The 13,484-nt window shown below is 45.7% G+C and overlaps 2 protein-coding genes across 2 annotated transcripts; one reads left to right on the top strand and one right to left on the bottom strand.

The window, feature by feature from the left end:
* Positions 1-2,903: 2,903 nt before the first annotated feature.
* Positions 2,904-5,279, bottom strand: si:ch211-155e24.3 (uncharacterized protein LOC100150696 homolog). Its single transcript, XM_067253295.1, has 4 exons — positions 4,912-5,279; positions 4,674-4,780; positions 4,354-4,462; positions 2,904-4,241 (listed from the first exon to the last, which is right to left on the bottom strand). Exons 1-4 carry the CDS (start codon positions 5,123-5,125, stop codon positions 3,142-3,144), a joined length of 1,530 nt encoding a protein of 509 aa, XP_067109396.1. The 5' UTR covers positions 5,126-5,279; the 3' UTR covers positions 2,904-3,141.
* A 538-nt stretch (positions 5,280-5,817) lies between these two features.
* Positions 5,818-13,367, top strand: si:dkeyp-68b7.12 (rho GTPase-activating protein 31). Its single transcript, XM_067253070.1, has 14 exons — positions 5,818-5,852; positions 6,255-6,623; positions 6,911-7,013; positions 7,111-7,255; positions 7,456-7,538; positions 7,640-7,747; positions 7,894-8,012; positions 8,133-8,307; positions 8,436-8,533; positions 8,627-8,698; positions 8,850-9,599; positions 9,814-10,007; positions 10,172-10,836; positions 10,934-13,367. Exons 2-14 carry the CDS (start codon positions 6,536-6,538, stop codon positions 12,900-12,902), a joined length of 4,569 nt encoding a protein of 1,522 aa, XP_067109171.1. The 5' UTR covers positions 5,818-5,852; positions 6,255-6,535; the 3' UTR covers positions 12,903-13,367.
* The last annotated feature ends 117 nt before the right edge of the window (positions 13,368-13,484 follow it).

Here is a 13,484-nt window from a genome sequence, read left to right as displayed (position 1 = left end):
TTCTAGCAGGGCATCTTGTTCATGTACACACTCTTGTTACTTCCTGTGGCTTAATGCTATAGGTCCATAAACAAAATGCTCTGGTGGTTTGTCTCATTACGGGCCCAGTGTCAGCTTCTGTAACAGACACTGTCGTGATGACCACTGAGTTCCTCATCCCCATGGCCATGTTTAGGCTAGGGTCCCGAGGTGCTTGTGGTTGCGCTGGTGTGTTCGGAGGTTGCTTCTCTGGTTGAAACACTTCCCACAGGTGCTGCACGTGTACGGTTTTTCCCCTGTGTGAATCCGCTGATGGATCTTCAGATGGCTGAAGCGGTCAAAGCTTTTCCCGCAGTATCCACAGTCAAACCATTTCTCCTTCCCATGAGGCCTACTTGATTTAATAATGGCAGTAAATTCTTGTCCAGTAGAGGCCAACGACAATCTAGTGCTGCCAGCCCAAACGCAGGCATGTCCTGGAATCTCGGTGGTGGTTGGTTTATGGACCGGTGGCCGGACAGCACCATGAGTCACAATCTTTCTATTGGAGATCATAGTGTGCCCTGGCCCCTGTGCCCTCAGAACAGACTTGTCCCTTCCAAACACATCGCTGTATCTCGTCTCTGACATGGGCCCTCTATCACAACTTTCCATTGCATTTTGAATGAGCTCTATTTCTTTTTCTAAATGACCTGGGTTTTGCGCTACACTGTAATAGCCATCTGAATCTACAGTCATATCACTGTCCCGCTCTGACACAGGTGACGAGCGGGGGGGTTCTCTCTCATCCAGGACAGGACTAACACCCTGAGGGTCCGACCCCTCGGTAACACCAGGGTCACTCCCTGGCAGATACATCTGGACACTGTCTATCTCCTCATCTTCCTCCGGCTCGGCCTTGATTAGGTGTAGGTTAAGGCCTTCAATCTCGTGCTTTAATGAAACCTTTTTCAGGCCTCTTTGTGAACCTGTGGTTGGTTGTGCTGGAGTTTTGCAAAGTTGCACATTCGTAGGCGTGTTGAACTCCTTGCTTGTGTTAGGTGAAGTCCCACTGCCCGAACCCTCAATAGAACCACTAGTTCCTAAAAAGGAGATTGAGAGTGAAACACAATTACAAAACATGGCTTTTTAAAACAACTATAACGTTTTTATGACAACGTTACTAATTAAGATAGACCTAATTAGGGCTCACCTCAATTAGCCTTTTTGGGGGGGCTCATGGGTTGTAACTTGTAACAATAGTTCTACTTCCGAACATCAGTGTTTTTGACCAAACCGTGACGTGCAAAAACTAATTCCTAGTACATTAGCCAAATCAGCAATTTAGGTAATAAAATGTATATATTTTAACAGTGAACTTCACTTGAGTTGAAACATTTAAGCAGTGGTTCTTAACCCTGTCCTCAGGGAACCCCTGTCAGGCATTTTTTAGATGTTTCCCTGCTCCAACACACCTGATACTAATAAATGGGTCGTTATATAGGTCTGTAGAAGCCTGTTAACAAACATGCATTTGAATCAGGTGTGTTGGAGCCAAGAAACATCTAAAACATGCAGGACAGAGGTTCCCTGAGTACAGGGTTAAGAACCAGTGACTTGGAGTTTGAGACAGATTATAAATGGGAAACATAATCTAAAAAGGTTACAAATTTAATATGGAAATTTAGTAGAATAACCTTGATAAGATGATGTATTCTGAGACTTGGCACAGGCTAAAACAACAGGTTGTGGGTTGATTTGGAATGCTATGCTAAATGTCATGCCTATGTTTTATGTCATAAGAAATACCAAGTACAGTAGGCCTACACAACCACACAACTTTAATTTTGTTTAGCTATTTCTGGTTTTCCTGGAACTTTCCATGGAAAGGTTCCAAGGGTTCCAATTATGGAAATGTTAAACTCGACTCATGTTGCTCTTTAATAACTAATGCAGCCTTTGCCTACTATTTGAAAGAAACCTGTGGTAGAACACTACAAAAAATAAACCGAAAACGAAGACAATAGTCATACAAAATAGTCAGCAATATGACACACGTAGGATGGCCATTTCCATCACAGTTCAGGGATGTTGTCATAGCCTACTAGTATGTACAGGTAACGGATAAGACCGTTGTGACTCACCTTGTTCAATTGTGAATGGCGAGGACGAAAGAAGACGTGCCGCTGGCGCATTGGAAATTGTTGACTTTCCCCGTTCGTTTTCAGTACATTTTCTTTTCAAGGCTTCTATTTCATTGTCTCTCCGACATATTTCCAATCGTAACACCGCAAACTCATCCTCGAACAATTGACTTATTTCCGCGATTGCAGTTTTGGTTAGTACATCCACCACTGACGTTAATTTGCTTTGAAAAGTCCCATGTACCGTGTTGTCTTGGAATAACATTTTGCTAGTGAACGTTCTGTACCAGTGTTCTAAGTGCAAGGTTCAAACAAATAGGATAAAGTGAAAAATTGTCAATTGTATGTACTTTCCCAGCCTAAAGGCAGAGAAACTGAAGGGGAGGAGCGCGTGACCACATGACAAAAAAGGATGTACAGTGTCCATATTAGGACAGTTTACCACAAGCGTTAAAAACCGAAGGAAATATTACCCCGAAATGTCCCCAGGACCTAAAGAATTATCCGGACATTTCTTTGAATCATCATAAAATGTACAAGATAGATGGTTTAATATAGTATGTGCCGAACATGTATGCTCGAAATTAATAATATACTAATAAAAAACGTGGGCAGACAATACATTGTAGAAAATGAATTTAGCCCAATAGGCTTGAACTTTTACCCTGAACTAACCATTTAAAACTATGCGAGTGTATTAAAGTAAAGGTACACATCCCTAGACTTTGGGACACATTTCCTGGACTCCTGAAATCCTATGAGTACTATGACAAGTAGTAGGTACCACACTTATTTGCTTCAATTAATTTTAATGCCAATTAAAATACAGAAATATTTGCAGAAATGTAATGAAGAATTAATCTAATCTTCACAAACACAGAATCCATGTGTCAAACAACGTGCCGTTTCACAAAAAAGTCAGGGCCGTACCACAGATCTAACAAAATATTCCCTGTTCATGAATAACATTACAATGTTTAAGTAACGGACAATAATTACAGTTGAAGTGCTACAAATACAAGTTTCTTTCTTTGAAACACTATTTGAAACACCTGGTCTGAGTCATCATTAAACTGGTGTGTGGGTCCTCTGCATACGCAGGAACCATGGGCCTGTGGACAGACACATCGCTCTGCCCTATGTGAGTTCTCTGGTGGGACTTGAGACTCGAGCGCTGGGTGAAGCACTTTCCACACTGCGCACACTCAAATGGCTTCTCTCCACTGTGGACCACTGCGTGTCTTATAAGGTTACACTGCTTGGTGAAACTCCGCCCACACTGCACGCAACTGAACGGCTTCTCGCCGGTGTGACTCCGCAGATGCTCCTTCAGCTGACTGAAGCGCATGAAGCTCTTCCCGCAGAAGGTGCAGCTGAAACGCCTCTCCCCCACGCCACCCGAGCGCCACGGCGTCCTTATCCTCCTCGCCATGTTGAAATTGCTGCGATTGTATCCGGAAAAGGCAGAAGCCGCCAGGCTGGATCCCCCCACACCTGCGCTCCCCCTGTCTGTGGCCTCCATGGCCCTATATTGCTGTTGTACAATCATACCGTTCTCATCAATTAAGTTCACCCCTTCGCTGCTCTCGCCTTCCTCGGGTATGTGTACAGTCTGTTGTCTTGGCCCTTCACCTAAAGCTCTGTTGTGTCTCTTCATGTGGGCCACACGGCTCGTTTTGGAATGCCTTTTTCCTTTCGAGGGGAGCTGAGGCCCGGTGTCCTCACTCATGGAGGGAACTGAGAGCATCCCACTATGAGAGGGGAACATGGAGAGACTTTGGTGGTACTGATCGGTGGGATCAAATGAGAAATCGGAATCGGCCGGCTCTGTGTCCGGATTGGAGGACCAGAGGTGTCTGTCGCTGGGGTCCATGCCGTACGGGTCTGAGGGGATGATGTCTGCGGCTTCATCTGGCTCCTCCCGCTCTCCCTCATCCTTCACTACACGCTGATGTCCACCATTGGTCACACTGGACCCGTGTGGCTCCGAGTACCCCTCGAAGTGCTCCGTAGGAGGCAGCGCCGGTTCTGGGTCCTCCGGCCCCTCAGCGGAGGGGTAGAGTTCCACAGAGTCGTCGGTCGGCTTGTCATTGCGGCGTTGCTGAGAGGATGCTGCTTGCCCAGCCTTGGCATGAGATTCTGATTAAGACACAAGCATACTTGGTTAGCACACACTGTTCGAATGTCTGAGTCTGACGCTGTGGTCTGTATGGGTGAGAAGTGTGTGCGTGTCAGACGTGTCTAAACACACCCACTCTACTGATCCTCAGTTTCTCTAGTGGATCTGGGTCAGTCTTCCATGTGTCTTCCTCCTCAATCAGTATAGGCTCCGACTCAGCATTCTGCTCCACATCTCCGGCCTAGAAAAAAAAAAGAAAACATTTTCGCATCCATGCAGCACAGAGCAGGACCAGAAAACCATTTGATGTATACAAAAATACAGATTTAAAAAGCGAATGAATAAAACCATTACAACAGACACTGCTGTCGTGTTGTTCAGCAGTGAACCCCTGGATTAAGCTTGTTATTCCCCCCCCCCCCCCCAGGTACTGGCCCTGTTGTACCACTAACTTGGGCAGACTGGAGTTGAATATCCTCCTCAACTGTATCCATACATCTCCACTGTGAAGTGTTCCTCCCTTTGTTCAAAACCACCTTGACTGGATAGGTACCTCGATCTGTTACCATGGGGTTAAAATAAATAATATTATTTAGTAACATGGCAAACATGGGACAGAAGTAGTATAATTGCGCATGCAGGAGGGTATCGTACCTACACCCTTTTCTAAAAGGCTACAAGTCCACTAACCTTTTCTCCTGACTAATCCTCGAGTCCTCCTCAGTTCTCCCTCCATCAGTGTGTATTTCTTTTTCAGAACATCAATATCTCGCTGGCTTTGGGTCAACTCCAAACGTAGAATGGCACAGCTATCATCGACGCGCCTGTTTATTTCTGCTACTGCCGCTTTTGCCAGTATCTCCATGACAGAAGTCAACTGCGCTTGAAAAATGCAGTTAGACATTGTGCCTCAAATGTTCAATACCTAGTCAAGTTAAAAAGTTTGTTACTGCGTCGGTGTGTCTGCGTATTCTTTTCTAATCAATACCCACTATGGAGTAATATGTTTCCAATATCGACAATAAATTGCTTGCTGCTTATTTGTCTTCTGATGTGTGTCCGATTCTTCTTCCGTTCAACTGATGACGTCAAATACCGTAATGCTTGATCTAATGTGCAACTACCGTTTGGCTCAGTATGTTGTAGCAGAAGTTGAGAGGATTTGAGCATTATTGTGTCCTTATCAAGCACCCAAAGGCTTTCATGTTTAAAGAAGTAGCACATTACAGTCATCAATATAGCCAGGCCCATTCTATATTTTTGCCAATCACAACTAAAAAATAACAGTAATAGAACAGATATTTACCTTCTTAAATTGAGTTAAATAACAAAAACAAATAAAGGCATCCATAGACAATGGAGATTGATATGTGAATAAAATTAATTGATTTGCCTGTTGTCACCAGAGGCGGAGATATGTGTTGGCACATACAGAAGACTCAGGAAGTCAACAGGGGAAGTTTAGTGGTTTCTTGCGTCACTGTTCTTGCTGCTACGCTTTTACCGGTGCAGATTGAAGGTAAGAACAAGTCTTTACTACGGTCGAAACATTTTGGTCAGCCCCTGTAGTCTCCCGAGCTCAGACGAAGGGCAGTTGAAGGACAAAGCTAGAGATGGAGAGGGATAAGGAGGTAGGTTGATGCTCATGAGGTCCTGATGGTCTAACCCCAGGCCTGCAGTCACTCCGTACAACATGCTGACTTCCGCTAGAAAGAGAGCGTTACAATGGCTGATCAGACAGAGAAGCGGTGAGGGCTTTATCGGCCCCTAACTTCCAAATCAAAGTTCTAGATGTGTCTGTGTGTCTGTCAGGGTGTGCTGAAACGGCATGATTGGACTGATGTATTTCAGGACCATGTATGTGAGGATGACACTGTTAGAGCTGGTGATGAAGGGTGCGGCCTGTTTGTCACTGAAAAAAGGCATTCAGGGGAAGTGGAGTGAAACAGTGTGTTTGATTTGTGGGGTGAAAGCCGGATATGTTGCTGTGTTGGCATCTTGAGGATACGCTTTCGCCCATTCTCTCCTCGCAGGGTGCTACAACGCATCACAAGACAATGTGACCGAGCACAGCACGTTCATCAATTAGCTCTCCACAAAACTGCACAGGGTGAAACAGCCGTACACAACACAATGCACTTGAGAACAGAATTTCAGATCATGAGAAGCCATTAAAATCAACTTCACTCTCTGACATTCACACTGACACATTCATACAGGAAACGCGTGCACACACACACACACACACACTTGCACAAGCACACCTCACCACAGGACTGGATGTAAGAAAAGCTGAGACAGGAAAGGATACGAGATGAGGAGGGGGAGGAGAAAAGGAGGGAACAAAGAAAAGGTGTTTGGCTGTGACCTGTTGGAACACCTGGCCACGTCGGGTCATGAAAGTAAGTCCATAATATTTTGTGTGTGCTGAAATTTGAAATTGAAGTTTTAGAAAGAAAAATATACTGACTTCTAAATATGCTTTAGTTTTGCTATTTGCTGTGGGGAAACCTTGTGGAAATCCTTTTGATTCTGCACAGAAACATTGATTCAATTGTATGTTCTAGTTAGATTCATTGTACCCATATAATGGGTTTACAATTGAAGAACCCCTTAGGGAAAACGTTTTCTAATCATGTACAATTGTGTATTCATACAGACGGTAGGGTTGATTGAGTTCCTGTTACAGTTCCTCAGGTCCTGCGAAGCTGCAGTGAGTTTGTTGAGGAGCATGGGGTAGTGGATGGGATCTACAGGTTGTCAGGGGTGTCATCCAACACACAGAAACTAAGGTATAATGTGTGTGTGTGTATGCGTGGGTGTGAGCGTGTGTGTGTGTGTGCAGTCATGTGCAGCAGGTAAAATATTTGATATTTGTCTCAAAAACAGGGGAGAGTTTGACAGTGAGGGAACCCCGGACCTTAACAAGGATGTCTACCTGCAGGACATCCACTGTGTCAGTTCCGTCTGCAAGGCTTACTTCAGAGAGCTGCCCAATCCCTTGCTCACATACCAGCTGTATGACAAGTTTGCCGTGAGTGACAAAGACAGTGATTTATACACATTGTAGAGAGTAAACAATTCAGTACAATACAGAATAAAACAGGACAATGCGGGATCAAGTTCTGTATACATCTTTCCCATGCTTTAAGTAAACCGATGTAATTGCTCTCTCTCTCTCTTTCTCTCTTTCTCTCTCTCTCAAACTCACCTCTCACACCCCTGTCCTCACAGGAGGCTGTGGCGATACAGTTGGAGGAGGAGAGACTGGTGAAGATCCGAGATGTGCTGAAAGAGTTACCTGCTTCCCATTTCCGGTACACTTCTCAAACTGAAAAGACCATGTTGTTAGAGAAATGTGCTGTTACTGTATACTATAGTGTAGTGTCCATTCTTCATCTTTTCCTTTGTTTCTTAGCACTCTGGAGTTCTTGATGCGACACTTGGTCAGGATGGCCTCTTTTTCCTCTCAGACCAACATGCACTCCAGAAACCTTGCTATTGTTTGGGCTCCCAACTTACTCAGGTGAGTGTATATGTGAGAGATACAGAGAGCAAGAAAGGGAGAGATAGAGAAATTGAGAGAGAGTGAGAATAAAAGAGAGCAAGAGGACTGAGAACATTCAGATGTTGCCTTCTACTTTCTTCTAAACCTCCGAGGCCATGTTGCAGGTCGAAGGACATCGAGGTATCGGGGTTGAACGGTACTGCTGCCTTTATGGAAGTGCGGGTCCAGTCTATTGTGGTGGAATTTATCCTCAACCACGTGCCACAGCTTTTCCCTGAACAAGGTATATCTACCTTTGCTTATACTCATTGATGTATTGGTTATAAATATTATACACACTGTACTATCAAATACTTTACTATAAGTGTTCCATCAAATCTTCCTAATATTCTGGCTTCATCAGGTGCTGAGTGGTCTGGTGAGAGGCGGAAGTCTCTACCATCGCCATCTGCGATGTCCAGTACAGAGTTCTTCCGGTCCATTCCCTTCCAATCCCCGAGCCACATCGGCAACATCAGCCCGGGGGATGGCCCCATTGCTATGCGACCCTACCATGCCATCATCGAAGGCACAGACAAGTAGGTTTCACCCTCCAACACAACAAACCAAGCCAATTCAACCAACCCACTGTTCAATGGGGATGGTTAGTAGCAGTAACAGAAGTCGAGTAACACTTCTATATCTTTTTTTTTCTTTTCCATTTCAGGAGGAAGGGATCCCTCAAGGGCAAGAAGTGGAAATCCATATTTAACCTTGGAGGCCGGATTACCGATCCCAGACGGAGATACAAGAACTCATCAAAAGGTGGATACTTCCCTCCTTCACCTCTTCATCTCTTTCTTTTAGGGGGGCTGTTGTCTTGACTCACAATCCACTCTTTCTTGTTGTTTTTTGTAGAGAAAGATAAACCTATCTTGAGGCCAGCCAAGAGCATGGATTCCCTCAGCTGTGCACCTTTCCAGCATGAAGGTACAATGTCCACTTTCTCTTTAACAACTTTCTCTGTCTGTACTGTTCCGTTAGAAGACCAGTTAGTTGACTTATGGTAGTAAGTATTGATATGTTAATTCGCCAGTGGTTTTATATATTGCGTACAAACATTCTGTGCCACCTCTCTTAGGCTCCGGGCAGCGGCCTCCTTCATCACACATGTCTCCCCTGGCCCTGACTCCTTGCCCCCAGACAGGTGCGAGTGAGGCAGGGTCATCCGGTAGCAGTGGTGGTATGAGCAACAGCTATGCCGTGACCTACCGCAGAGGAGCGGGGGCCAGTGTGAGTGTGGTGAGCGGGGGCGGGGGGACACCGGGCACATACAGCCCTCTGGAAACTGCAGGAACCGGGTCCACTGGGGCAGAACCCCACCACCACCACCACCAGTCAAGATCCCCAGGAATCTCCAGCAAAGCGGGCCGGCGGGCCGGAATCCACATATCAGGGCCTCTTTCGGTCACCGTGCCCCTGCACATCACCTCCGGCCTGGCCATGGGGGTGCTCCAAGGGGTTGCAGGGGACATGGGCATCTTTAGAGGGTTTCAGGGGGGTGGGGAGGTAGAGGAGGGGGAGAAGCAAGAGAAAGGGGGAGTGGTGATAACCATGCATGAGAAAGTGGAAAAGGAGGACAGGTGTGAGACTGAAGCGAATGAAGGAAAGAGCCAGAAAGAGGAAGAGGTCATGGAAGAGAAGGTAGCAGATGATGTGATGTCAGATGGGAGAAGTGAAGAGAGAGGTATAGAAAAGAAAGGAGAGGAAGAGGAGGGGATTGTGGGTGGAGAGGTAAAGATTTCGGTGGAAGACAGTTGCAGCGAGGCGGATGGACAAGATGCAAACAATCTAGACGACAACTTGGAAGATGGAAATGGAGATTATATGGGTAGGTGTGAAAAATGGGTCTTGCTTTATCAAACAGAAAGCCTTTTTTTCAATGACAGTACAGGTCGCTGTTTAGGTTAAACACTTAAAGAAGACATAATTTCTTTAAGTGAGAGTTTCAGCCAAAGTTAAAAGTTATTTTAATCAATAGTTTTATAGTGGTTCTTGTATATTGTGCATGGTACATATTGTAAATGTGATTCCTTCTTTCCCAGATATGAAAGGGTCTGTCAGAGCCTTAGCTGTGTCGAACACAACAGAGGTGTTTGATGTCCTGAAGATGCAAGGGGTGCCTGCTCTGTCCGACCCTCCAGAGCTCCCTGAAGAAGACGACGACCAGGCCCTTCCATTTGACTTCCATGAAACGTTTGGATTCCTGGATCTCATGGACAGCAGTGCATCCAACCAGGTATGTTACGGTAGTGTGTGTGTGTGCATATGACTGCTCACAGAAGATTGGCTGGAGAACTGTATCTGTAGCATGAGTGTGAGTTTATGATTGGCTGTCAGCGTGTGTGTTCCCTCACCCTCTACACTCTCTCTCTTCTCCATTCCACTGCCCTCTATTTGCAGCTTTACGAGTTCTCGGTGGAGCCCCCCTGTCATGACGAGGAGGACTATGAAGACATGTGCAAACACAGCCCCCCCAGGGAACTACTACACAGACCAAGCCATGATGCACAACCGCCTGCAAATACCCAGGCACTCACACCCACCCAAAACAAGACAGAGCTGAACACACCGAGACAAAGCCAGTTAAACATACACCGTCCACTCACTGTCGATAAATACGGACGACCAAACAAATCCCTAAGTTTGCCTTACATGGCTCCGCCCTTCATGCCCGCTCAGTCCTCCTCCTCTTCCGAGATAGAAGATGATGAGGACGACAACGACGAAGAAGAGGACATGTTCTGCAAAAGCCTCCCGTCCGGTTCACGGTTCAACAACCTGACTTGGGGGGTTGCCCCAAAATCACAAGATTCTGACAGTACGGCTGTTTGTAGAGTTCCTGTTGACTCTTCGCGAAGCTCTGAGGACCGAGCGCCGGGGCCGTCGGATGTTGAACCTGCCATGTGCAGAACCCTGCCGCCAGTGGCACCGGAGCAGAGCCAAGATAAAGAGGAGGAGGGAATGGAGACGAATGAAAACCTAGTCGATGTCAAAGATGCAGCTGAAGATAAGGACGGTCAAGACGAAGACCGAAAAGATACCTTGACAAGCACGTGCACACAGAGGTAAGGTTCAATATAAATGTATGGGGAAAAAGAGAGAGAGAAAAAATGAAATACATACATATGCATGGTACTCAAATCTGTTGTCTTCACTCTCCAGTACAGAGACAGAAGATGCCACCTGCTCCTTCTCTGAAACCACAAAAGAAGAGGAAGCTCTGGAGGACATAGATGGGAATCTCACCTTCCCATCCTCAGCAGCTGGGAGTGAGGAGGCTCAGATGTCAGGACCTCCAGACCAGGAGGACATGGACGTTAAAGCCCAGCTGCTGGTCAAAGACATAGAAAAGGTTATGGAGAACTATGGTAGAGGGGAAAGTTCAGAAGTCTCAGAACAGGCTGATACGCATGAAGCTCCGGAAGATACAAAAGCTTTTGTTCCTCAAGTCTGTCAGACAAAGTCTGGACCGGTTGATCCAGAGACCACGATACATGTGCCTGCTGAAGTTGTCATAGGATCTATTGGAGTTCTGATGGAAGAGCTTAAAACGGGTTCACAGGAGGAAGAGGGGGAACTGAGGGATGAGGGAGAGGAAGGTCATTGGGAGGACCAGAGTGAGGAGAGAGTGCTGGAAAACCAGGAAGATGAAATTGACACTGATGGGGAAGGAGAGACCGAGAAAGATGGAGAGAGAGACAAAGTAAAGGAGGTGGGAGGAAGAGAGGATGAGACGGTTGAGGAGGAGCCAAACGAGGAGGCTGAAATTGACACTGATGGGGAAGGAGAGACCGAGAAAGATGGAGAGAGAGACAAAGTAAAGGAGGTGGGAGGAAGAGAGGATGACACAGTTGAGGAGGAGCCAAACGAGGAGGCTGAAACTGACACGGATGGGGATGGAGAGAATGAGAAAGATGTGGAGCGAGAGATGGTTAAAGAAATGGGAGAAAGAGAGGATGAGGTTGAGGAGGAGACTAACCAAGGAGAGCCTATTGAGGTCGAAGAGGAAAGAGTAGCCGGGGATGAAGACCAAGTAGACGAGGGCACAGAGCAGTATGAGGATGTTGAATTGAGCCCAGAAGTAAGTGATGACATGGATGGGATTGTGGAAAATGGAGACAAAGGAGATGAGAATGATGACGGAGGAACAAGGGACCGGGAAGATGAGCTAGAGGGAAATGAAAATGGTGGAGAGTGCATCGAGGTCAGCGAGCAAGCTGAGAGGGAGGAGGAGACTGGAGGAGAAAATGGAGAGATGGTCAATGAAAAAGGGGAAGAGAGTGATACCAAAGATGAACAGACAAAACACACATGCACAGAAAATGAGAGGAAAGCAGATGACATACAAACCCAAGTAGCTAGTGAGAACAGTGAGATAGATTTGCAAAGGGGAAACAAGATGGAGAAGGATGTCACTGAGGACGGAAATCGAGAAATTGTAGTGAGCCACTTAGATGAAGATGTTATTATTCAAGAACAGAGGGAGGGATGGGACTCAAAAGATCAAGATAGAGAGGATGAAGGGGAGGGAGAAGAAAAGATGAAGGAGGGACAAACACAGACTTTCCTGGAACCATCAGAGGGAGAACCAAGAGAGATTCCAAAAGACACTGCAGGGGGGAGTGATGCTCATGTGGGGCTTGGGCCAGGGCTGGGGAGAAAGGTTCTAGTTACCAAACAAACACCTAAAGTGCATCATGTGAAATCAGTGCCTGTAGTTCCCCCTAAGCCTCAGCATTGCCGACTAACAGTACTGAGCATCAGACATCAGCATCAAGAGAGAGAGCGGAAGGAGGCAGACCGAGACAGACAGAGGGTATGGGACGAGCAGGTCAAAGAGAGAGATGGGGAGGATGGATCTGAATGCGACAAACTCTGTGAGAGAGAGCATGCAGAACAACAAGAGGGTCAAGATGACAGCAAAGGCAGAAGGGAGAAACAAGAACCACAGGAAGGCGAAGGAGGAAGAAGGAGAGAGGGAGATGACTGGGGAGGGAAGGAGATGGCAAGGAGAAGTCCGATCAGTATGTGTTTTGATGAAGCTGTCGCTATGGCAACGATGATGCGAGGGCGGGAGAAAGAGTGTGCTGAGAGGGAAAGGCAGAGGGAGAGAGGAAAGGAAGCACAGTAAAAACATATTTTTACGTTTCTATGTTCTGTACAAACAGTTTTATAAATGATTTGATGAGATGCTTTGCTATATTTGTCTCAGATCCACCATTTGACATGTAAAAATAACCTCCTTTACTTTATATACACTTTGATGTATTGTGTATGCATGTTTTTAGTATCTGAATTCATGCTTTAATACATGTATGGTATGCAAACTAGGTATTTGCTCAAATCTTTTGAATACAACCTATTTACATTACTCGCCAATCAACAAATAGACAAGTAGACCTAGTACTAGTGGCTAGTAATGCCCAGATGCCCTAAATACCCAAACACTTAATAATGAAGATAATATACCCATGTTTTTCAAGCAATGTGACTGTAATTACTGAATGATATACTGAATGTTGACTTTGTAAAGAGCGTTTAAAAACAACAACTTTGTATTAACAATTCAATACACCCATTTTTATGTGAATAAAGATAGTTGCAAACTATGTTGACTGTCCCACCGTTTTTGTTGTAGGCAACAAAAAACTATACAGAGTTCCCAAATCAGTAACAATTTAGGAAGATTACGGTAAATTGTTGTCACTTCCGC

Source organism: Osmerus mordax, chromosome 16 (assembly GCF_038355195.1).
Source record: "Osmerus mordax isolate fOsmMor3 chromosome 16, fOsmMor3.pri, whole genome shotgun sequence".
Lineage (NCBI taxonomy): Eukaryota > Metazoa > Chordata > Actinopteri > Osmeriformes > Osmeridae > Osmerus > Osmerus mordax.
The sequence above is the reverse complement of the archived record's forward strand: the minus strand, read 5'-3'. Positions and strand labels throughout refer to the sequence as shown.

Bases quoted from the DNA above. Each gene is read 5' to 3' on its own strand.
- si:ch211-155e24.3 (XM_067253295.1), bottom strand. From the start codon at position 5,125: ATGTCTAACTGCATTTTTCAAGCGCAGTTGACTTCTGTCATGGAGATA. The intron at 4,463-4,673 runs GTTAGTGGTACA...TTTTTTTTCTAG, and splicing joins TTCAACTCCAGTCTGCCCAA to GCCGGAGATGTGGAGCAGAA. The intron at 4,242-4,353 runs GTGTGTTTAGAC...TGTCTTAATCAG, and splicing joins ACTGAGGATCAGTAGAGTGG to AATCTCATGCCAAGGCTGGG.
- si:dkeyp-68b7.12 (XM_067253070.1), top strand. From the start codon at position 6,536: ATGAGGAGGGGGAGGAGAAAAGGAGGGAACAAAGAAAAGGTGTTTGGC. The intron at 7,748-7,893 runs GTGAGTGTATAT...GCCATGTTGCAG, and splicing joins TGGGCTCCCAACTTACTCAG to GTCGAAGGACATCGAGGTAT. The intron at 10,837-10,933 runs GTAAGGTTCAAT...TTCACTCTCCAG, and splicing joins ACAAGCACGTGCACACAGAG to TACAGAGACAGAAGATGCCA.